The 22633-nt window shown below is 40.6% G+C and overlaps 1 protein-coding gene across 2 annotated transcripts in view; it reads left to right on the top strand.

Moving 5' to 3' along the window:
* The window catches only part of Mapmodulin (acidic leucine-rich nuclear phosphoprotein 32 mapmodulin), a 72093-nt gene that overhangs the window by 1785 nt on the left and 47675 nt on the right, over window positions 1-22633 (top strand). For both annotated transcript variants that reach the window (XM_071691047.1, XM_071691046.1), the window contains exons 2-3: window positions 8077-8220; window positions 14648-14767. In XM_071691047.1, coding sequence (XP_071547148.1) covers window positions 8077-8220; window positions 14648-14767 — 264 coding nt within the window. The remainder of the gene's footprint in view (window positions 1-8076; window positions 8221-14647; window positions 14768-22633) is intronic.

Below are 22633 nucleotides of genomic sequence, written 5' to 3'. Positions count from 1 at the left end.
TATTCTTATATTAAAGTTTCAGGATATTCTAAGGTATTTTTGCACATATGTATGTTTTGTAGGTGATGGCTAGACACTATATGACTCATCCCACCAGCTGGCAAATTAGATTTTTTTTTTATCTTAATTGAAACCAAATGGATATCAAAATTGAAGCTTAATAAATCCCCACAACCTAATGAAATGTCCTTCCCGTAAAGAACTACAAAGAGGGTTTAACTGATTTAGATCTAGAGTCATGAGTAAATGGAAGATGGCTAATTTACTACCACCTTTTGGAAAGGATGAAAAGTCTTTAGCCTCATACTGTGAACCATCTAGCTTGATGTCAAAAGTTGGGAAGTTTCTTCAGGCAAAAATATCAAATAGAATTAGGGCTCATTTGTTAAAGTGGTAGTTGATGAACAATTTACATTATGGTTTTATCAAGGGAGATCATGTATAACGTGGTGATTTTTCACAAATGTTTTGAAGCAGTAGACAAAGATGAAAATTGATGTTATTTACCTCGACTTAATGAAAAAAATTGAAAGAGTTCCACACAAGACTGAAGATAGAGGCACATGGCATTAGTTGGGAATTCTAAATTGGAAAAGAGCTGGACTGTTGGACAGAGAACAGGGTTGGCTCGGTGGTGGTATATGATTTGTAACCTATTTTATATTTATTATTTATTTTGCTTTGTCGCTGTCTCCCACGTTAGCGAGGTAGCGCAAGGAAACAGACGAAAGAATGGCCCAACCCGCCCACATACACATGTATATACATACACATCCACACACGCAAATATACATACCTATACATCTCAATGTACACATATATATATACACACACAGACATATACATATATACACATGTACATAATTCATACTGTCTGCCTTTATTTGTTCCCTTCGCCACCTCGCCACACATGGAATGACAACCCCCTCCCCCCTTATGTGTGCGAGGTAGCGCTAGGAAAAGACACCAAAGGCCCCATTCGTTCACACTCAGTCTCTAGCTGTCATGTAATAATGCACCGAAACCACAGCTCCCTTTCCACATCCAGGCCCCACACAACTTTCCATGGTTTACCCCAGACGCTTCACATGCCCTGGGTCAATCCATTTACAGCACGTCAACCCCGGTATACCACATCGTTCCAATTCACTCTATTCCTTGCGCGCCTTTCACCCTCCTGCATGTTCAGGCCCCGATCACTCAAAATCTTTTTCACTCCATCTTTCCACCTAAAATTTGGTCTCCCACTTCTCGTTCCCTTCACCTCTGAGACATATATCCTCTTGGTCAGTCTTTCCTCACTCATTCTCTCCATGTGACCAAACCATTTCAAAACCCCCTCTTCTGCTCTCTCAACCACACTCTTTTTATTTCCACACATCTCTTACCCTTACATTACTTATTCGATCAAACCACTTCACACCACATTTTGTCCTCAAACATCTCATTTCCAGCACATCCACCCTCCTGCGCACAACTCTATCCATAGCCCACGCCTCGCAACCATACAACATTGTTGGAACCACTATTCCTTCAAACATACCCATTTTTGCTTTCCGAGATAATGTTCTCGACTTCCAAACATTCTTCAATGCTCCCAGAATTTTCGCCCCCTCCCCCATCCTATGATTCACTTCCGCTTCCATGGTTCCATCCGCTGCCAAATCCACTCCCAGATATCTAAAACACTTTACTTCCTCCAGTTTTTCTCCATTCAAACTTACCTCCCAATTGACTTGACCTTCAACCCTACTGTACCTAATAACCTTGCTCTTATTCACATTTACTCTAAACTTTCTTCTTTCACACACTTTACCAAACTCAGTCACCAGCTTCTGCAGTTTCTTACATGAATCAGCCACCAGCGCTGTATCATCAGCGAACAACAACTGACTCACTTCCCAAGCTCTCTCATCCACAACAGACTGCATGCTTGCCCCTCTTTCCAAAACTCTTGCATTCACCTCCCTAACAACCCCATCCATAAACAAATTAAACAACCATGGAGACATCACACACCCCTGCCACAAACCTACATTCACTGAGAACCAATCACTTTCCTCTCTTCCTACGCGTACACATGCCTTACATCCTCAATAAAAACTTTTCACTGCTTCTAACAACTTGCCTCCCACACCATATATTCTTAAAACCTTCCACAGAGCATCTCTATCAACTCTGTCATATGCCTTCTGCAGATCCATAAATGCTACATACAAATCCATTTGCTTTTCTAAGTATTTCTCACATACATTCTTCAAAGCAAACACCTGATCCACACATTCCTCTACCACTTCTGAAACCACAGTGCTCTTCCCCAATCTGATGCTCTGTACATGCCTTCACCCTCTCAATCGATACCCTCCCATATAATTTACCAGGAATACTCAACAAACTTATACCTCTGTAATTTGAGCACTCACTCTTGTCCCCTTTGCCTTTGTACAATGGCACTATGCAAGCATTCCGCCAATCCTCAGGCACCTCACCATGAATCATACATACATTAAATAACCTTACCAACCAGTCAACAATACAGTCACCCCCTTTTCTAATAAATTCCACTGCAATACCATCCAAACCTGCTGCCTTGCCAGCTTTCATCTTCCGTAAAGCTTTTACTACCTCTTCTCTATTTACCAAATCATTTTCCCTAACCCTCTCACTTTGCACACCACCTCGACCAAAACACCCTATATCTGCCACTCTATCATCAAACACATTCAACAAACCTTCAAAATACTCACTCCATCTCCTTCTCACATCACCACTACTTGTTATCACCTCCCCATTAGCCCCCTTCACTGAAGTTCCCATTTGCTCCCTTGTCTTACGCACTTTATTTACCTCCTTCCAAAACATCTTTTTATTCTCCCTGAAATTTAATGATACTCCTTCACCCCAACTCTCATTTGCCCTCTTTTTCACCTCTTGCACCTTTCTCTTGACCTCCTGCCTCTTTCTTTTATACCTTTCCCACTCATTTGCATTTTTTCCCTGCAAAAATCGTCCAAATGCCTCTCTCTTCTCTTTCACTAATAATCTTACTTCTTCATCCCACCACTCACTACCTTTTCTAATCAACCTATTTTATTATGGAATATTAGTTAAGGTGTATGAGGTAAGGATTATGAAGTTCAGCAAAAGAGGAGTTAATGTATAATTAGATGAAATTAGTAAAAGTAAAGAACCCATGAAAAATTAGGCGCGCTACAGTTGGGTTTATTAACTGGTGCATCCAAGATTATAGAATCACTGCTTTGGTTGATGAGTCTACCTTCATATGAAATATAGGGCAATTTCTCAAAACTTATTTGAAATTGAGTGAAAACCTCTTTTCACCAATTGCTAGGATATTGAACAAAGTTTGTAAAGAATTTTGTATCCCATGTTGGTTGAATCTAAGGTTATGGTATATCAAAAAGTAAGTTGGTCATAGGGGTGATGGAGGAAGTTAGAAGAATTGTGCCATGTGGGTCAGTTGGAACAAAAATTTACAGTTATAATTTGGGAGATCAAGCCAGGCTGGATGCAGAAGGAATTCTGTGGATGGTGGTTGTTCAAGACTTCAAGAGATGGGTTATGTAGTAGTATCTTCTCTGATGTATTTTATTAATTTTTTTTTATTATACTTTGTCGCTGTCTCCTGCATTAGCGAGGTGGTGCAAGGGAACAGATGAAAGAATGGCCCAACCCACCCACATACACATGTATATACATACGTCCACACGCACATATACATACCTATACATTTCAACATATATACATACATACATACAAAGACATATGCATATATACACATGTACATAATTCATACTTGCTGCCTTTATTCATTCCCGTCTTCACTTCGCCACATGAAATGACAACCCCCTCCCCTGGTGCACATGAGGTAGTGCAAGGAAAAGACAACAAAGGCCACATTCATTCACACTCAGTCTCTAGCTGTCATGTATAATGCCCTGAAACCACAGCTCCATTCCACAACCAGGCCCCACAAAACTTTCCTTGGTTTATCCCAGACGCTTCACATGCCCTCGTTCAATCCATTGACAGCACATCGACCCTGGTATACCACATTGTTCCAAATCACCTATTCCTTGCACGCCTTTCACCCTCCTGTATGTTCAGGCCCCAATCGCTCAAAATCTTTTTCACTCCATCTTTCCACCTCCAATTTGGTCTCCCACTTCTTGTTCCCTCCACCTCTGACACATGTATTCTCTGTCAGTCTTTCCTCACTAATTCTCCCCATGTGATCAAACCAATTCAATACACCCTCTTCTGCTCTCTTAACCACACTCTTTTTATTACCACACCTTTCTTACCCTTTCTTTACTTAATCAAACCACCTCACACTCATCTTGTCCTCAAACATCTCATTTCCAACACCTCCACCCTCCTTTGCACAACCCTATCTATAGCCCATGCCTCACAACCATATAACGTTGTTGTTATCTCTATTCCTTCAAACATACCCATTTTTGCTCTCTGAGATAACGTTCTTGCCTTCCACACATTCCTCAACGCTCCCAGAGCCTTTGCCCCCTCCCCCACCCTGTGGCTCACTTCCGCTTCCATGGTTCCATCCACTGCTAAATGCACTCCCAGATATCTAAAACACTCACTTCCTCCAGATTTTCTCGATTCAAACTTACCTCGCAATTGACTTGTACCTCAACCCTACTGTACCTAATAGCCTTGCTCTTATTTACATTTACTCTCAGCTTTCGATTTTCACACACTTTACCAAACTCAGTCGCCAGCTTCTGCAGTTTCTCACCCGAATCAGCCACCAGCGCTGTATCATCAGTGTACAACAACTGGCTCACTTCCTAAGCCCTCTCATCCACAACAGACTGCATACTTGCCCCTCTTTCCATAACTTGCATTCACCTCCCTAACAGCACCCCATCCATAAACAAATTTAACAACCATGGAGACATCATGCGGCCCTTCACTGGGAAACAATCACTTTCCTCTCTTCCTGCTCGTACACATTCCTTACATCCTTGATAAAAACATTTCACTGCTTCTAGCAACTTACTTCCCACACTATATACTCTTAATACCTTCCACAGAGCATCTCTATCAACTCTATCATATGCCTTCTGCAGATCCATAAATGCTACATACAAATCCAACTTTTTCTAAATATTTCTCATACATTCTTCAAAGCAAACACATGATCCACACATCCTCTACCACTTCTGAAACCACACTGCTCTTCCCCATTCTGATGCTGTGTACATGCCTTCACCCTCTCAATCAATACCCTCCCTTATAATTACCCAGGAATACTCAAAAACTTATACCTCTGTAATTTGAACACTCCTCTTTATCCCCTTTGCCTTTGTATAATGGCACTATGCATGCATTCCGCCAATCCTCAGGCACTTCATCACGAACCATACATAAATTGAATATCCTCACCAACCAGTCAAGAACACAGTCACCCCCTTTTTTAATAAATTCCCCTACAATAACATCCAAACCTGCCACCTTGCCAGCTTTCATCTTCCAAAATAGCTTTCACTACCTCTTCTCTGTTTACCAAATCATTCTCCCTGACCCTCTCACTTCGCACACCACCTCGACCAAAACACCTTATATCTGCCACTCTATCATCAAACCTTCAAAATACTCCATCTCCCTCTCACTTCACCACTACTTGTTATTACCTACCCATTAGCATCCTTCACCGTTGTTCCCATTTGTCCTCTTGTCTTACGCACTTTATTTACCTCCTTCCAAAGCATCTTTTTATTCTCCCTAAAATTTAATGATACTCTCTCACCCCCAACTCTCATTTGCCCTCTTTTTCACCTCTTGCCTCTTTCTTTTATACATCTCCCAGTCATTTGCACTACCTCCCTGCAAAAATTGTCCAAATGCCTCTCTCTTCTCTTTCACTAACAATCTTACTTCTTCATCCCACCACTCACTACCCTTTGTAATCTGCCCACCTCCCACCTTTCTCATGCCGGAAGCATCTTTTGCGCAAGCCATCACTGCTTCCCTAAAGACATCCCGTTCCTCCCCCACTCCCCTTACATCATTTGCTCTCACCTTTTTACATTCTGCACTCAATCTCTCCTGGTACTTTCTCACACAAGTCTCCTTTCCAAGCTCACTTACTCTCAGCACTCTCTCCTCCCCAAAATTCTCTCTTCTTTTCTGAAAACCTCTACGTCTTCACCTTCACCTCCGCAAGATAATGATGAGACATCCCTCCAGTTGCACCTGTCAGTACTTTAACATCCAAAAGTCTTTCTTTCACACGCCTATCTATTAATACCTAATCCAGTAATGCTCTCTGGCCATCTGTCCTTACATACGCATACTTGTGTATATCTTATATCTCTCTTTTTTAACCAGGTATTTCTAATCACCAGTCCTTTTTCAGCACAAATCTACAAGCTCTTCACCATTAACATTTACAACACTGAACACCCCATGTACACCAATGGTGTCACATTACTAACCTTTGCATTCAAATCACCCATCACTATAACCCGGTCTCATGCATCAAAGCTGCTAACACACTCACTCAGCTACTCCCAAAACACTTGCCTCTCATGATCTTTCTTCTCATGACCAGGTGCATAGGCACCAATAATCACCAATCTCTCTCCATCCACTTTCAGTTTTACCCATATCAATCTAGAGTTTACTTTCTTACACTCTATCACAAACTCCCACAACTCCTGTTTCAGGAGTAGTGCTACTCCTTCCTTTGCTCTTGTCCTCTCACCAATCCCTGACTTTGCTCCCAAGACATTCCTAAACCACTCTTCCCCTTTACCCTTGAGCTTCATTTCACTCAGAGCCAAAACATGCAGGTTCCTTTCCTCAAACATACTACCTGTCTCTCCTTTTTTCTCATCTTGGTTACATCCACACACATTTAGACACCCCAATCTGAGCCTTCAAGGAGGATCAGTACTCCCCGCATGACTTCTGTGTTTCCCATTTTAGAAAGTTAAAATACAAGGAGGTAAGGGTCGTCATCGTCCCCCCCTCCCGTCCCCTTTAGTCGCCTTCTACAACACGTGTGTAATGCGTGGGACGTATTCTTTCTCCCCAATCCCCAAGGATAATGATTAAGTATGATATATAATTAATGAGCTGGCCTTAAGGCATTTATTTGTTCATGGCATCTGATTTAACAAAGAAAACATTGCCATGTCACTCACTGAGTGTAAGATGATTGGTTTGAAGAAAACAACAGATTGGCTCGAACCATGCTAAAGTGTGTCCAGCATTTTCACCTTTTCCTAATAGTCAAAGGTCTTCCCTTTTATTCTGGGGAGTGCATTTGCAGTAAGGGTACTTGTTAGATGTTTATAGTAGTGACTGAACACGGGTGCTAATGTAGTTACACAAGTGGCACTTGATACATCTTTACAATGTGGACTTTCATGGAGAACTGACATTAGGGCATTGTAGCTTGAGTGCTTGGGCATCGTGGCATGGGCTTTTGTCACTTAGGTGCACCATGCAGTGATTTGAACTCGCTTTGTATCAGGTGGCTCACATTATAGTAACAGGAAGGAAGGAATTTAGGTACTTGTGCTGTATCAGTTTTGTTGTCTCAAGCCATGCTGTATCCTGATCCTTCTGTATTTGTGTGTGTACAGCAGATCATTTTTAACATGATTAACACCAGTAAGTGGGATATGTGGCTTGGTTGTCAATATTTGGGTTTAAACTAGTTTGGCATATCCCTGGTTAACAAGTGTAATATATATGTATAACTTTATGCACCTTTAGTGCAAGTAAAGCTGAGTGTCATTTGCTGCTACTCATTCTCAAGGAAGGAACCTCTTTATATGAATGTTAGATTAGTTTTACAAGTCCCTAAGATAATGTTTGGAGAATTGGTCAAGTTGTACTCAGGTTCATTGCTTAAGGCACATGTTGAATAGCACAAAAATTGTTACAAGACTTGACATGAAATGTAGCATTTCACCCATGTATGCAGGAATTCCCCTAAGGACTTCCCTTCTGAATCAGAAATAATTTATTGAGATATAAAACTTTAAATGAAACATTGTATAATGTGAAAATTCTTTCCAGATTTCAGAATTAAACTTGGACAACTGCAAGAGCACGTCAATTGTTGGTTTGACAGAGGAATTCGAGAAGCTGGAGGTGTTGAGTCTCATTAATGTGGGCCTCACCTCTCTCAAGGGCTTCCCAGCACTTTCTAACCTTCGAAAAGTGAGTTATCTGATCTTGACTACTTTGTGACACCTAGACTCTTTGAGGTGAACATTAGGATAATTTTAGTTATCTAGTTTCTCTAAAAACTTTACAATGTAGGGGCTACAATTTTCCTTATTAGTTTTTGTCTCCCAATGGTGTTCAGTAGCCTTGTTTTCCACGTGACATGGTATGTTTAATGCAGCATGTAACTTTCTCTGGAAATTACTCTTTCACAGGGCCAGTCACTGTATTAAGTGACTGATAATGTGTATATTTGGTATCACTTTAACCCTTTCATTGTGCAACCCTTTAGAAATTTGCTCCTCGGTGAGAGAAAAAATCCTCAATTTTTTGTATTACATGATATCTGTCATATATTGTAAAAGAACATACACAAAACAGTAGCATACTTTCTTCATTGTTGGTGTAGGAATATGTTGAATATAGGAGGTCAAACCTTGCTGGCTGTAAGGCCGCTCCTTATTTATGTAAAGATATGTATGTGGCGACTATGAGTTTTCTGATGGTGTGATTCCATTCTGCACTCACTTAAACACATACATGTAATGGTTCTTTACCATGTGGGATACCACACATCCCATATGTCATTTAATGTAACTATATGTGTAGTACTTATTTTTTACATGTGAAAGTTTTTAGCATTTACCTTTATAAAGAGACAGAAGATTATTTAGAATATCACATTCTCATAAAGAATGTAAGTATGATACAAAAGAAAGTTTATTTAACTGTAAAAATGTCTGCAATTGTCCATGCGTCAATATGGCTTCCCACCATGATGACTCACTTTCTTTGAGGATTTCTTGGTAAGTGTGATGCATGATATTTTTCCCAATTGTATAGTTGCATTGCTTGTGACAAATGTGGATAAGATTTGAAATCATTCATCGGTGAGGAATTCAATATGACCTGCAAGATAACAAGACAGAATTATGGCTTACAGCATTAATATGTTGCAACACAATTATGTCTTTGAGCAGAATGGTTTTGGAATGTCATGGGGGTAAAGATGGGTATGAAGATGAGAGCTTGGGAAGGGATATATTGTTGCTGAAGGAGGACACTTGGAATGTGTGGAAGGAAGTTAACCCCAGACTGATGTGGGGGAAAAATTAGTCTTATGAGAGATGGCTGATTATTTGTTTACCAGGAAATGAGACAAGTAAGGAAGAGAGGAGAGTATTTTGGGAGGAACTGGGTGTGAGTGTGTTATCAGTTTTGATGCATAGGATGGAATAATAGTGATGAGTAACTTGAATGCAAGAGTGGGTAATGTGGCAGTTGCAGGTATTACATATGTTGAATAACTTATGTGATCATGCGCTGAAAAAGGAATGGTTTATCTATCTATATCTGATGCCCATTCCCTTCGGGAACTCCTATCAAGAGGTGGCCACGGCAAAAGGGCCTCCACTTATCTCTGTCCTTTCATGCCTCCCTCACCAATACCATTCCATGCATTCTTCCACTATTTCTCTCCCTCCAGTATTCCTTTACCCTATTTGCCCATGTATTAGGTTGTCTTCCACTCACACTAACCCATTTAATTATACTGTCATACACTCTCCTTGTGAAGTCTCAGTCTTATATTCTTTCCACATGCTCAAACCACTCTACCACTCCACAATTCACTCCCTTTGCATTCCATGCCATACCACATCTCTCATGCACCCTTTCATTTCTTTCTTCATTCCATCTAGTTGCATCACATGCTCTTATCAAATAGTTCATTTCCACAGCCTGGATTCTTGACCTCTGTGACTCATTCCACATCCATGTTTCGGCTGCTGGGACAGTGTTGGGAGGACTACGCTGTCCCTTAATCCTCTCTTCACTTCCATACTTACAGCTCTACCCTTCATTATTCTGTTAAGGGACCCAGAGACTACCCTTTGCTGCTCTCTCCCTTATCTCTCCTTCCATATAATCATACTTACCCAAGATAGCTCCTAGATACTTGAATTCTCTCACTTCTTCCAGTCTTTTTCCCCCATTTCCACAGCACAATTTAGTACACTTTCTTCTTTCACTCTATATGGTTTTACAAAATCTACACTTTCACTCTGTTTCCTTTCAAACACCATTACTTGCATTTACCTTCAAAAGCCTACGTTTACACACCTTATAAAAACACTTACAACATTCAGCAGTTCTTCACTCTCAGCAAACAACACAGCATCATCCATAAAGAGGCTTGCCAGTAGCTGCCATATCTCTGCCACACTCCATCTCTGCACCCCTTTTCCCTAGTTTTTCATTCATCTCTCTTATCACTCCTTCCATGTATATATATTAAAAATCTATGGTGACATCACACGGTCCTGCCTCACACCTACATGTATTCCAGAACTTTTTTTCTCGGCTCTCCATCCACTCTTACAACATGCTTTTGCTCCCCTATAGAAGGCTTTTACACCATCCAACATTTCTCCCTGTATACCATATATCTTTAACACATCCCATAAGGCATTCTGCTTGACTCTGTCATACACTTTCTCCAGACCCATAAGAGCAGCATTCAGCTTCTTACCTTTATCTAAATACTTTTCCATGGTCATTCTTACTGCAAAAGTCTGATTCGTACATACCCTTGCTCTTCATTTATTCTGCATTCAGTCACTTCCATCTCTGTCAGTTGATGTTCTTGCATACTTCTATATTTTGTATTCTTTCCTCCTCCTTTGCTGAACTTCCATTGGTACATTCCTATGGAGCGATCTACCATATACCTTTTTCTTCTCTTCCACAGCATTTTCAATTACCTTTGTTCACCATGCATTACCCTTTTTATTTCTGTATCTCTATGTTCTATCCAACTACTGATTCTACAATCTTTGACTGTGTTTCTCTAACCATTTTAAACACGTCATTCACACATGACTGCATTCACTGCACTTCCATCTAAGGAATGAATGTGAAGGTGAGTTGTGATGAAATTAGTGACGAATTAGGTAAATTGGGAGTGCATGGAGTAAATGAGAATAGAAGTTGTCATATGGATGCCTGTGCTGAGAGAGGTTTATTCCATACAAACATCTTCATTCAGCACAAAATGATTTACTGATTTATGTGGATGAGAAATAATGGAAGATAAGAACAAAAGGGTTAGAGTAAGTGGCATTTACCTTCCTCACCACTTGAGCCATAAACAAAGTAAAACACCTTGATAACATCACATCCCTGCTGCAGACCAATCTTCTCCAAGAACACCCACTCTTCTCCCTCCCTAGTCATATACTTTACCTAACACTTATTATGAAAACTTCTCTGCTTCTGACAGTTTTCCTTCCACTTTGTATTTTTGTCTGACCATCAACAAGGCACCCCCTATCAAACTATCATAAGCTTTATCCAGATCCAAAAATGTCACATACATATCATTCAGTTTCATAAGAACAATATAGGAAGTGTAAATGAAATGTTGAGAGGCTGATAGAGGAAAGGAAAGAAAGAGTAGGTAAAGATTTTGGAAGAAATTTGAGTGAAAAGTTTAAGGAAAATAAGAAATTGTACTTGGACGAAGCAAAAAAGAAAAGAGGAGGATGTAAGAATGGAAATGGAAATGTGAGAAGTAAGGAAGGGGAGTTGTCATATCAGAGGAAGGAAATGCAAGAAAGATGGAAAGAGTATTTAGAAGAAAAGATGAATGTGGGAGAAGGGGAGGCAGCAGCTGTTATATGCATAGGTATGTAGGATGGAAGGAAAAGGATACAAGAGGAGGGGCCTATAGCAAGAAGGGAGGTTAAAGAGGCTATTATAAGATTGAAGGTGGGAAAGGCACATTTGGATGGATTACATCTGAAATGTTGAAGTATGGATGAGAAAGTGCAGATTAGGGGTGTATTTGATATGTGATTTAGCATGGAAACATCAGGTAGTGCCTGAGGATTGTGTGAGAGCTATTATTGTTTATTTAAAGGGATAGATGCTAATGATGTATGCAGCAATTGTAGGTGAGTAAGTCTGTTAACTATACCAGGAAAGATGTATGTAAGAGTGTTGATTGAAATAGGGATGGAAGTGACTTAATGCAGAATATGTGAGGAACAGGGATTATTAGATCAGATTTTTGCAGTAAGAATGACTGGAAAATTATTTAGTGATAGGTGAGAAGATGTATGCTTCTTTTATGGACCTGGAGAAAACATACGACTGTCATGTGGAATGCTGTATGAGACATATGAAGATTTGTTGAGTAAGGAGACAACTGTTGGATGGTGTGAGAGCTGTCTGTAAAGGAACTAGTGCATGTGTAAGAGTGGATAGAGAGTCGAGTTAAAGTTTTGATATACTCATGGGTGTGATGCTGGGCTCTGTGATGTCACCATGGCTTTGTAATGCACAAATGGACAAAGTGATAGGAGAGAGGAATGCAAAATTAAGGAAAAGGGTGTAGAGATGGACTGTGGTAGTGTGATATGGTGGCTAATGACAGACCTGTTTGTAGATGATATTGTGTTTTTTGCTGAGAGATGAAAATGAAGAGTTGAAGGTTGTAAGTGTATTTTATGTGTAAGTGTAGGTGATTTAAGGGACATGCTATTAAAAGTAAAGTAATGGTGCTTGAAAGGAAACAGAGTGAAAGTATAGATTTTCCAAAGCTCTGTAGAGTGAGAGAAAAAAAGTGTACCAAACTGTTGTAGATTTGGAGGAAGAAAGACTGGAAGAAGTGAGAGAATTTAAGCATTTGGGTGCAATCTTGGGTAAGTGTGGTGATATGGAAGGAGATATAAGGGAGAGAAAAGTACTTGGTAAAAGAGTCATTGGTTCTTGTAATAGAATAATGAAGTGTGGAGGTATAAGTATGGAAGTGAAGAAAAGATTAAGGAACAGCATAATCCTCCTGACACTGACCTATGCAGCCAAAACATGGACATGAGATGAGGCACAAAGGTCAAGAATCTAAGCTGTGGAAATGAGTTATTTGAGAGGAGCATGTAGCATGACATGATGGAATGAAGAAAGAAAAGAGGTGATGTATGAGATATCTGGTAACGCAGGGAATGAATTATGGATTGGTAGAGTGGGTGAAACATAGTAGTTTGAGATGGTTTGGGCATGTGGATAAACTACAAGACAGAGAGGTTAGAAGGAATGTGCATGATAGTACAAGTAAAGGGTTTAGTGTGAGAAGAAGAGCACCTGTGACATGGGGAAGTAGAGGGAAAGAGTACTTGAGGGAGAGAAATGGTGGAAGAATGTGTGGAATGGTGTATGCAAGGGAAACTTTTGAGGACAGGGATAAGTGGAGACTCTTTTGCCTTGGCCACCTCCATGATGGGAGTTCCTGGAGGGAGTGGGCATCAGAGATATAGATAGATAGATTTACCCCCTGAAGTGCAGACAGGAGAGATATATCATCTGTCCCAGGAAAATTGTAGTTGGTATGTTTCCAACTTACACATAAAAACAACATCCTACTGGCATGACAACTTAAAACATTTAGGGCCCATGACTCTTCAGCACCTTGCCAGTTACCATGAGAAATAGAATAGAATGCACATTAGATAACAAGAGTGCACTGGACAAGTAGGTACCTACTTGTCCAGTGCACACCTTTCCATGGTTTACCCCATATGTTTCACATTCCCTGGTTCATTCCATTGACAGCACGTCAACCTCAGTATACTGCAGTGTACCAATTCAATCTAGTCCTTGTGTGCCTCTCGCCCTCTTGTATGTTCAGGCCCTGATTGCTCAAAATCTTTTTAACTCCATCCTTCCATCTCCAATTTGGTCTCCTGCTTCTCCTTTTTCCCCCAACTCTGACACATTTATCCTCTTTGTCAGTCTTTCCTCTCTCATTCTCTCTATATGTCCAAACCATTTCAATTCACCCTTCTCTGCTCTCTCACCCACACTTTATATTTCCACACATCTCTCTTTCCGTTTCATTACTTACTCGCTCAAACCACCTCACCACATATTGTCCTCAAACATTTCATTTTCACCACATCCACCCTCCTCCGTACAACCCTATCTATAGACTATGCCTTGCAATCAGAAAACATTGTTGGAACTACTGTTCCTTCAAACATACCCATTTTTGCTCTCCGATATAATATTCTCTTCTTCCACACATTCTTCATTGCTCCCAGAACCTTTACTCCATCTCCCACCCTGTGACTCACTTATACCTCCATGGTTCCATTGGCTGCTAAGTCCACTCCCAGATATCTAAAACATTTCATTTCCTCCTCAGGTAGTGGTGTAGAGGCTGAGGAGAAGAATGTGTATGAGTGGAGAAAATGCTATAGAGCTGTATTTGAGTTTTTTTTGATAATGCTTCATTGAGTCCAGTCTGGTGGATACCATTTTGAATTTAAGCTAAGATGCAGCCATTTCTCTAGGGGTAAGTTGTCAGCTCAACTAATTTGCAGATGATTATTATTATTGTCAGCTTCTTATAACTTTTTTTCAGTTAGAACTGAGTGACAACCGAATCTCAGGTGGGTTGAATGCCCTCACATGCTTACCAAAGTTGGACTACCTTAACCTCTCTGGGAACAAGATCAAGGACCTTGAAACTTTAGAGCCCCTGGTAAGTATGGTCTGTAATTCTCTTGAAATACATGGGGACTATGTTGTGTATGCATGTTAAATATTGGTTTAGTAAGCACCATTACCTCACTGGTGAGGGTTTTGATAGAATCAGGTTTAACGATAAACCATTAAAAGAGAACGGGTGGTACTGATTTAGTCATAATTTTTTTTTCTTCTTTTTTTCTCCCTCAAACCACCTAATTCTGAACATTTTCTTCAAGTCCAGTCAGATGGAGATATGATAAGTTTTTTCCTTAAAAAGAAATATGTTTGGAGATTTTGCAAGGCTATGTCAAACAGAGCTGGATTTTCAGGAGGCATCAGTCAGTTTACAGAGCAACAGTTTTGGTACCACTTGATCTTTTAATGGGATTATTTGTGAATTATAAATTGTGTAGAAGGACAGGTCATTGTTAGGGCAAAGTTGGGGTTGTTTGAAGAGTGTATGTTTGGATCATTCAGGCAAGTGAATTAGTTGTGAAGTAAATGGAAATATTCATCAGCAGCTACCTTAATAGCAGTTAAAGATATGTTGTACAATAAGGTGAATGGAAATAGTAGATAGTGTGGATTTGTGTGCTGAAAAAGGGATGCTGATTGGGAATACCATATTTAAAAGAAGTTACACAAGCATACAAATGTGAGTCGAAAAGATGGAGAACAGTTATGATTAGATTACATAATAATTTATAGGTATGCAGAAAAGAGTGTTGGATGGAAATATGCTGAGAGGGGAAATTGCTGGGATGTCTTATCATTGCCTGGTGGAGGTGAGGTTGACTTGTTGAGGGTTTTTGGAAAAGAGAAAATTATATGGGTGAGAGGGCAGTGAAAGTAAATGATTTTGGAAAAGAGACTTAAATGAAAATAAAAACAGGAAAGTGAATGTAGAATGACTAGGGGAGAGGGTGAGGAATGGGAGGTATTTAGGGAAGCAGTGTTAGCTTGTGCAGAAGTGTATTGCATGTAGGAGATGGGCAGGTGTGAAAAGATAGTGTGATAGGATGGCAAAGTTGCTAGTGAAAGAGAAAAGATGGGTATATGGGTGGTACTTAATGGGATGTAGTGCAGATGAAGGGAAAATATATGAGAAAGTATTGCGTTTCACTCATTCTGCCACTCCACATTTCATTCCCTTTGCATTTCATGCCTTACTGCATCCCTCATACACCCCTTCATTTCTTTCTTCATTCCATTTAGTCATTTCTACATCCTGGATTCTTGACCTCAGTGACTTATTCCATGTTCATGTTTTGGCTGCATGGTTCAGGAGGGTTGGGAAGACTATGCTGTTCCTATCCTCTCTTCACTTCCATACTTACACCTGTGTCCTTTTTTATTTTTTTAAGGGACCCAATGACTCTTCTACCCTATACTGCTCTCTCCCTTATCTGTCCTTCCATATCACCAAACTCACCCAAGACAGCTCCTGCATACTTAGATTATCTCACTGTTTCAGTCTTTCTCCCCACCATATCCAAAGCACAATTTAGTACACCTTCTTTCACTCTATATGGTTTAACAAAATCTATACTTTCAATATGTTTCCTTTCAAATACCATTACTTTTACTTGCATTTACCTTCAATCACCAATGCTTACATACACCATAGAACACACAGCCTTCGCAACTCTTCATCACTCCCACAAACAGGCTTGTCACTAATTCTCCACCACACTCTGCACCCCTTTTCCTGAGTTTTGCTTTCATCTCTTATACCACTCAATCCATGTGTATTATACTGTTTTTTTATTATTATACTTTGTCAATGTCTCCTGCAACAGCGAGGTAGCGCATGGAAACAGACGAAGGAATGGCCCAACCCACCGACATACACATGTATATACATACTCACGCACATATGCGTACCTATACATTTCAATATATATATATATATTTCTTTCTTTCTTTTAAACTATTCGCCATTTCCCACGTTAGCGAGGTAGCGTTAGGAACAGAGGACTGGGCCTTTTTTGGAATATCCTCACCTGGCCCCCTCTGTTCCTTCTTTTGGAAAAAAAAAAAAAAAAATCCGAGAGGGGAGGATTTCCAGCCCCCCGCTCCCTCCCCTTTTAGTCCATAACAAATTTAACAACCATGGAGACATCACGCACCCCTGCCGCAAACCAACATTCACTGGGAACCAATCACCTTCCTCTTCCTTCTTGTACATATGCCTTACATCCTATATAAAAACTTTTCACTGCTCCTGTCAACTTCCCTCCCACACCATACACTCTTAATACCTTCCACAGAGCCTCTATCAGCTCTTATCATATGCCTTCTCCAGATCCATAAATGCTATATACAAATCCAATTTTTTTTCTAAGTGTTTCTCACATACATTCTTCAGAGCAAACACTTGATCCACACATCTTCTGCCACTTCTGAAACCACACTGCTCTTCCCCAGTCTGATGCTCTGTAGATGTCTTCACCCTCTCAATGAATACCCTCCCATATAATTTCCCAGGAATACTCAACAAACTTATGCCTCTGTAATTTGAACACTCACCTTTATCTCCTTTGCCTTTATACAGTGGCACTATGTATGCATTCCGCCAATCCTCAGGCTCTTCATGAACCATACATACATTGAATATTCTTACCAACCAGTCAACAACACAGTCACCCCCTTTTTTAAGGCATTCCACTGCAATACCGTCCAAACCCACCGCCTTGCCGGCTTTCATCTGTAGCAAAGCTTTCACTGCCTCTTCCCTGTTTACCCAACCGTTCTCCCTGACCTCTCTTCACACACCACCTCGACCAATACATCCTATATCTGCCACTTTTATCATCAAACACATTCAACAAATCTTCAAAATACTCACTCCATCTCCTCACATCACCACTATTTGTTATTCTCTCCCCATTAGCCCCCTTCAGCGTTGTTCCCATTTGTTTTCGTCTTACGCACTTTATTTACCTCCTTCCAAAACATCTTTTTATTCTCCCTAAAATTTAATGATACTCTCTCACCCCAACTCTCATTTGCCGTCTTTTTCACCTCTTGTTCCTTTCTCTTGACCTCCTGCCTCTTTCTTTTATACATCTCCCAGTCCTTTGGACTATTTCCAAGCAAAAATCGTCCAAATGCATCTCTCTTTTCTTTCTCTAACAATCTTACTTCTTCATCCCACCACTGTCTACCCTTTCTAATCTGCCCACCTCCCACGTTTCTTATGCCACAAGCATCTTGTGCGCAAGCCATCACTACTTCCCTAAATACATCCCATTCCTCCCCCACTCCCCGTACATCATGTGCTCTCACATTTTTCCATTCTCAACTCAATCTCTCCTGGTACTTCTTCACACAAGTCTCGTTTCCAAGCTCACTTACTCTCACCACTCTCTTCACCCCAACATTTTATCTTCTTTTCTGAAAACCTCTACAAATCTTCACCTTTGCTTCCACAAGATAATGGTCAGACATCCCTCCAGTTGTCCCTCTCAGCACATTAGCATCCAAAAGTCTCTCTTCCACGTGCCTATCAATTAACACGTAATCCAATAACGCTCTCTGGCCATCTCTCCTACTAACATGCGTATACTTATGTATATCTCTTTTTAACAGGTATTCCCAATCACCATTCCTTCTTAAGCACACAAATCTACAAGCTCTTCATCATTTCCAGTTACAACACTGAACACCCCATGTACACCAATAATTCCCTCAACTACCACATTACTCAACTTTGCATTCAAATCACCCATCACCGTAACCCAGTCTCGTGCATCAAAGCTGCTAACACATTCACTCAGCTGCTCCCAAATCACTTGCCTTTCATGATTTTTCTTCTCATGACCAGGTGCATAGGCACCAATAATCACCCATCTCTCTCCATCCACTTTCAGTTTTACCCATATAAGTCTAGAGTTTACTCTCTTGCACTCTATCACAAACTCCCACAACTCCTGCGTCAGGAGTTAGTGCTACTCCTTCCTTTGCTCTTGGCCTCTCATCAACCCCTGACTTTACTCCCAAGATGTTCCCAAACCACTCTTACCCTTTACCCTTGAGCTTTGTTTCACTCAGAGCCAAAACATCATGGTTCTTTTCCTCAAACATACTACCTATCTCTCCTTTTTTCTCATCTTGGTTACATCCACACACATTTAGACACCTCAATCTGAGCCTTTGAGGAGGATGAGCACTCCCCACATGACTTCTTCTGCTTCCCATTTTAGAAAGTTAAAGTACAAGGAGGGGAGGGTTTCTAGCCACCCCTGCTCCTATCCCCTTTAGTCACCTTCTACAACGCGCGGGGAATGTGTTGTAAGTATTCTTTCTCCCCTATCCCTAGGAATTACATTTATTTTTTATTTATTTATACTTAGAAAAGCAAATGGATTTGTATGTAGCATTTATGGATCTGGAGAAGGCATATGATAGAGTTGATAGAGATGCTCTGTGGAAGGTATTAAGAATATATGGTGTGGGAGGAAAGTTGTTAGAAGCAGTGAAAAGTTTTTATCGAGGATGTAAGGCATGTGTACGTGTAGGAAGAGAGGAAAGTGATTGGTTCTCAGTGAATGTAGGTTTGCGGCAGGGGTGTGTGATGTCTCCATGGTTGTTTAATTTGTTTATGGATGGGGTTGTTAGGGAGGTAAATGCAAGAGTTTTGGAAAGAGGGGCAAGTATGAAGTCTGTTGGGGATGAGAGAGCTTCGGAAGTGAGTCAGTTGTTGTTCGCTGATGATACAGTGCTGGTGGCTGATTCATGTGAGAAACTGCAGAAGCTGGTGACTGAGTTTGGTAAAGTGTGTGGAAGAAGAAAGTTAAGAGTAAATGTGAATAAGAGCAAGGTTATTAGGTACAGTAGGGTTGAGGGTCAAGTCAATTGGGAGGTGAGTTTGAATGGAGAAAAACTGGAGGAAGTGAAATGTTTTAGATATCTGGGAGTGGATCTGGCAGCGGATGGAACCATGGAAGCGGAAGTGGATCATAGGGTGGGGGAGGGGGCGAAAATTCTGGGGGCATTGAAGAATGTGTGGAAGTCGAGAACATTATCTCGGAAAGCAAAAATGGGTATGTTTGACGGAATAGTGGTTCCATCAATGTTGTATGGTTGCGAGGCGTGGGCTATGGATAGAGTTGTGCGCAGGAGGATGGATGTGCTGGAAATGAGATGTTTGAGGACAATGTGTGGTGTGAGGTGGTTTGATCGAGTGAGTAACGTAAGGGTAAGAGAGATGTGTGGAAATAAAAAGAGCGTGGTTGAGAGAGCAGAGGAGGGTGTTTTGAAATGGTTTGGTCACATGGAGAGAATGAGTGAGGAAAGATTGACCAAGAGGATATATGTGTCGGAGGTGGAGGGAACGAGGAGAAGAGGGAGACCAAATTGGAGGTGGAAAGATGGAGTGAAAAAGATTTTGTGTGATCGGGGCCTGAACATGCAGGAGGGTGAAAGGAGGGCAAGGAATAGAGTGAATTGGAGCGATGTGGTATACCGGGGTTGACGTGCTGTCAGTGGATTGAATCAAGGCATGTGAAGCGTCTGGGGTAAACCATGGAAAGCTGTGTAGGTATGTATATTTGCGTGTGTGGACGTATGTATATACATGTGTATGGGGGTGGGTTGGGCCATTTCTTTCGTCTGTTTCCTTGCGCTACCTCGCAAACGCGGGAGACAGCGACAAAGTATAATAGAAAATAAATTATTTATATTATTTGTTGTGTAATATATATAGACACGCACATATACATGAATATACATTTCAATGTATACATACATATATATATATATATATATACACAGACACAAATATATACACATGTACATATCCATACTTTCTGCCTTCATCCATTCCTGTCACCTTACACAAAAAAGCATCCTCCCCCGTCCTTCAGCAAGGCAGCGCCAGGAACAGGCAAAAAAAGGCCACATTCGTTCACACTCAGTCTCCAGCTGTCATGTGTAATGCACTAAAGCCGCAGCTCCCTTTATGTATTAAAAAGCCAAAGTGACATCACACATTCCTACCTCACACCTACATGTATCTCAAAACTTTCACTCCATTTTCCTTTCACTCTTCCATATGCTTTAGCTCCTCTATAGAAGGGTTTCACACCAACCATGTATCCTTAACACATCTCGTAAAGTATTCCACACAACTCTGTCATATGCTTTCTCCAGATCCATGAAAGTTGTATGCATCTTCTTACCTTTTGCTAAATACTTTTTCATGGTCATCTTTACAACAAAAATCTGATCCATACATCCCCTACCTTTTGTAAGACCTCCTTTCTCTTCATTTGTTCTGCATTCATTCACTTCTATCACTGTAGATTAACATTCTTGCATACACTTTTTCTGGGATACTTAACAGACTTATTCCCCTATGATTGCTATCTACGTCCATAGCACCATTGAATAAAACAATGATAGCTTTTACCCAATCCTCAGGCACATCCTTGTTTCCATGATAAACTACACATCAGATGCATTCAGTCTATCACACTTTCTCCTCCACACTTCTACATTTGAACTGTTATCCCAGCCACTCCATGTGCCTTTCCTACCTTCATCCTCATTATTGCTCTTCTTACCTCCTGTTTTGCTGTAGGCCCTTGCACTTGTAGCTTCCTCTTTCCATCCTCCATACCCATGCATGTAACAACTTCTCATATTAACATTTCCACTCTTACATCCACTTCTGTCCCTTTTCACCTCTTCCCGTATAATTTCTTATTGTCCCTGAAAGTTTCACTTAACTTTCTTCCCAAATCTTCATGTACTCTTTCTTGGCTTTCCTCTACAAGCTTCTTAACATTCCACTTTCATATTTTATATTTTTCCCTCCTTTGCTGACCTTTCACTGGTATATTCCTATTGAGCAATATAACATGCCTTTTTCTTCTCTTCCACAGTATTCCTAATCTCTTCTGTCCTCTTCTTGAGCATTCTCATCTCTTCTTTCCACCATGCATTTACCTCTTTTATTCCTATACCCCTGTTACTCTTCTCTGAATTGTGGTACCACTTGTGTTGCCTCCTTTGAACCTTTTCATTTAGTTCCTTTTTTCTTTCGGTGCAGAGACCTAACTTGAGAAGGATATTCTGGTTGGCCTTATGTAAGATGAGAAGAGCTTGCTAAATATTTCCTAATCCATATTCTTGAAAGCTCTTCTACTTATAGCCAGCAGACAGTTTGTCTCAACTACTATCGTAATGTCAGACTCTAGGAACAGGTTTAGGACAATGTTAACTCCCAAGTCCTTGTATTGCATACAGTCCTGAAGTTTACTTACTTCTTGATAATGATCATATTCAGGCTTTCTTTTGCTCTGTCCCATCCCTGTTGCAATACATTTGCTCTGATGTGAGACCAACTTTGGTATATTTTTATGTTCACATGGATGACCTGTGCATTATCTACAAACTTACTCAAGAAGGATTCCATATATTCAATCAAGCCAACTACATAGCTCATGAAAAGTAATGGACCCAGAAGAGAACCCAGGGCACTCCACTGGTTATCTTAACTAGGTTGGAGAAGGTTTCCTATAACATGCGTCGTCTGTTCCCTTCCTCTGAGGTAATCTTAAATCCATCAAAAGAGAGGTTCCCTTTTATACCTGTCTTGTGGTCAAGATTCTTAATCAGCATCTTGTACAGCACATTGTCAAATGCTTTTTAGCAGTCCAGATATGAACAGGCCACCAAGTCTTCTACTTTATCTAAGACAACTCACTTTTCATTGATCTCTGTGAGGTTTGCTCCCTAAAAGAGTGCCATCTCTCACTTGGGTACTTTCTCCACGGTAGAAAGTCATCTGCTTGCATTCTATCTTTTTCAGAAGTTTACACACAACACTCGTTAGTAGACTGGTCTGTAGTTCAGCACCAGTTCCTGGTCACCT

The sequence above is a fragment of the Panulirus ornatus genome, chromosome 50, assembly GCF_036320965.1.
Source record: "Panulirus ornatus isolate Po-2019 chromosome 50, ASM3632096v1, whole genome shotgun sequence".
Classification (NCBI taxonomy): domain Eukaryota; kingdom Metazoa; phylum Arthropoda; class Malacostraca; order Decapoda; family Palinuridae; genus Panulirus; species Panulirus ornatus.
This window is presented reverse-complemented; position numbering and strand designations above follow the sequence as displayed.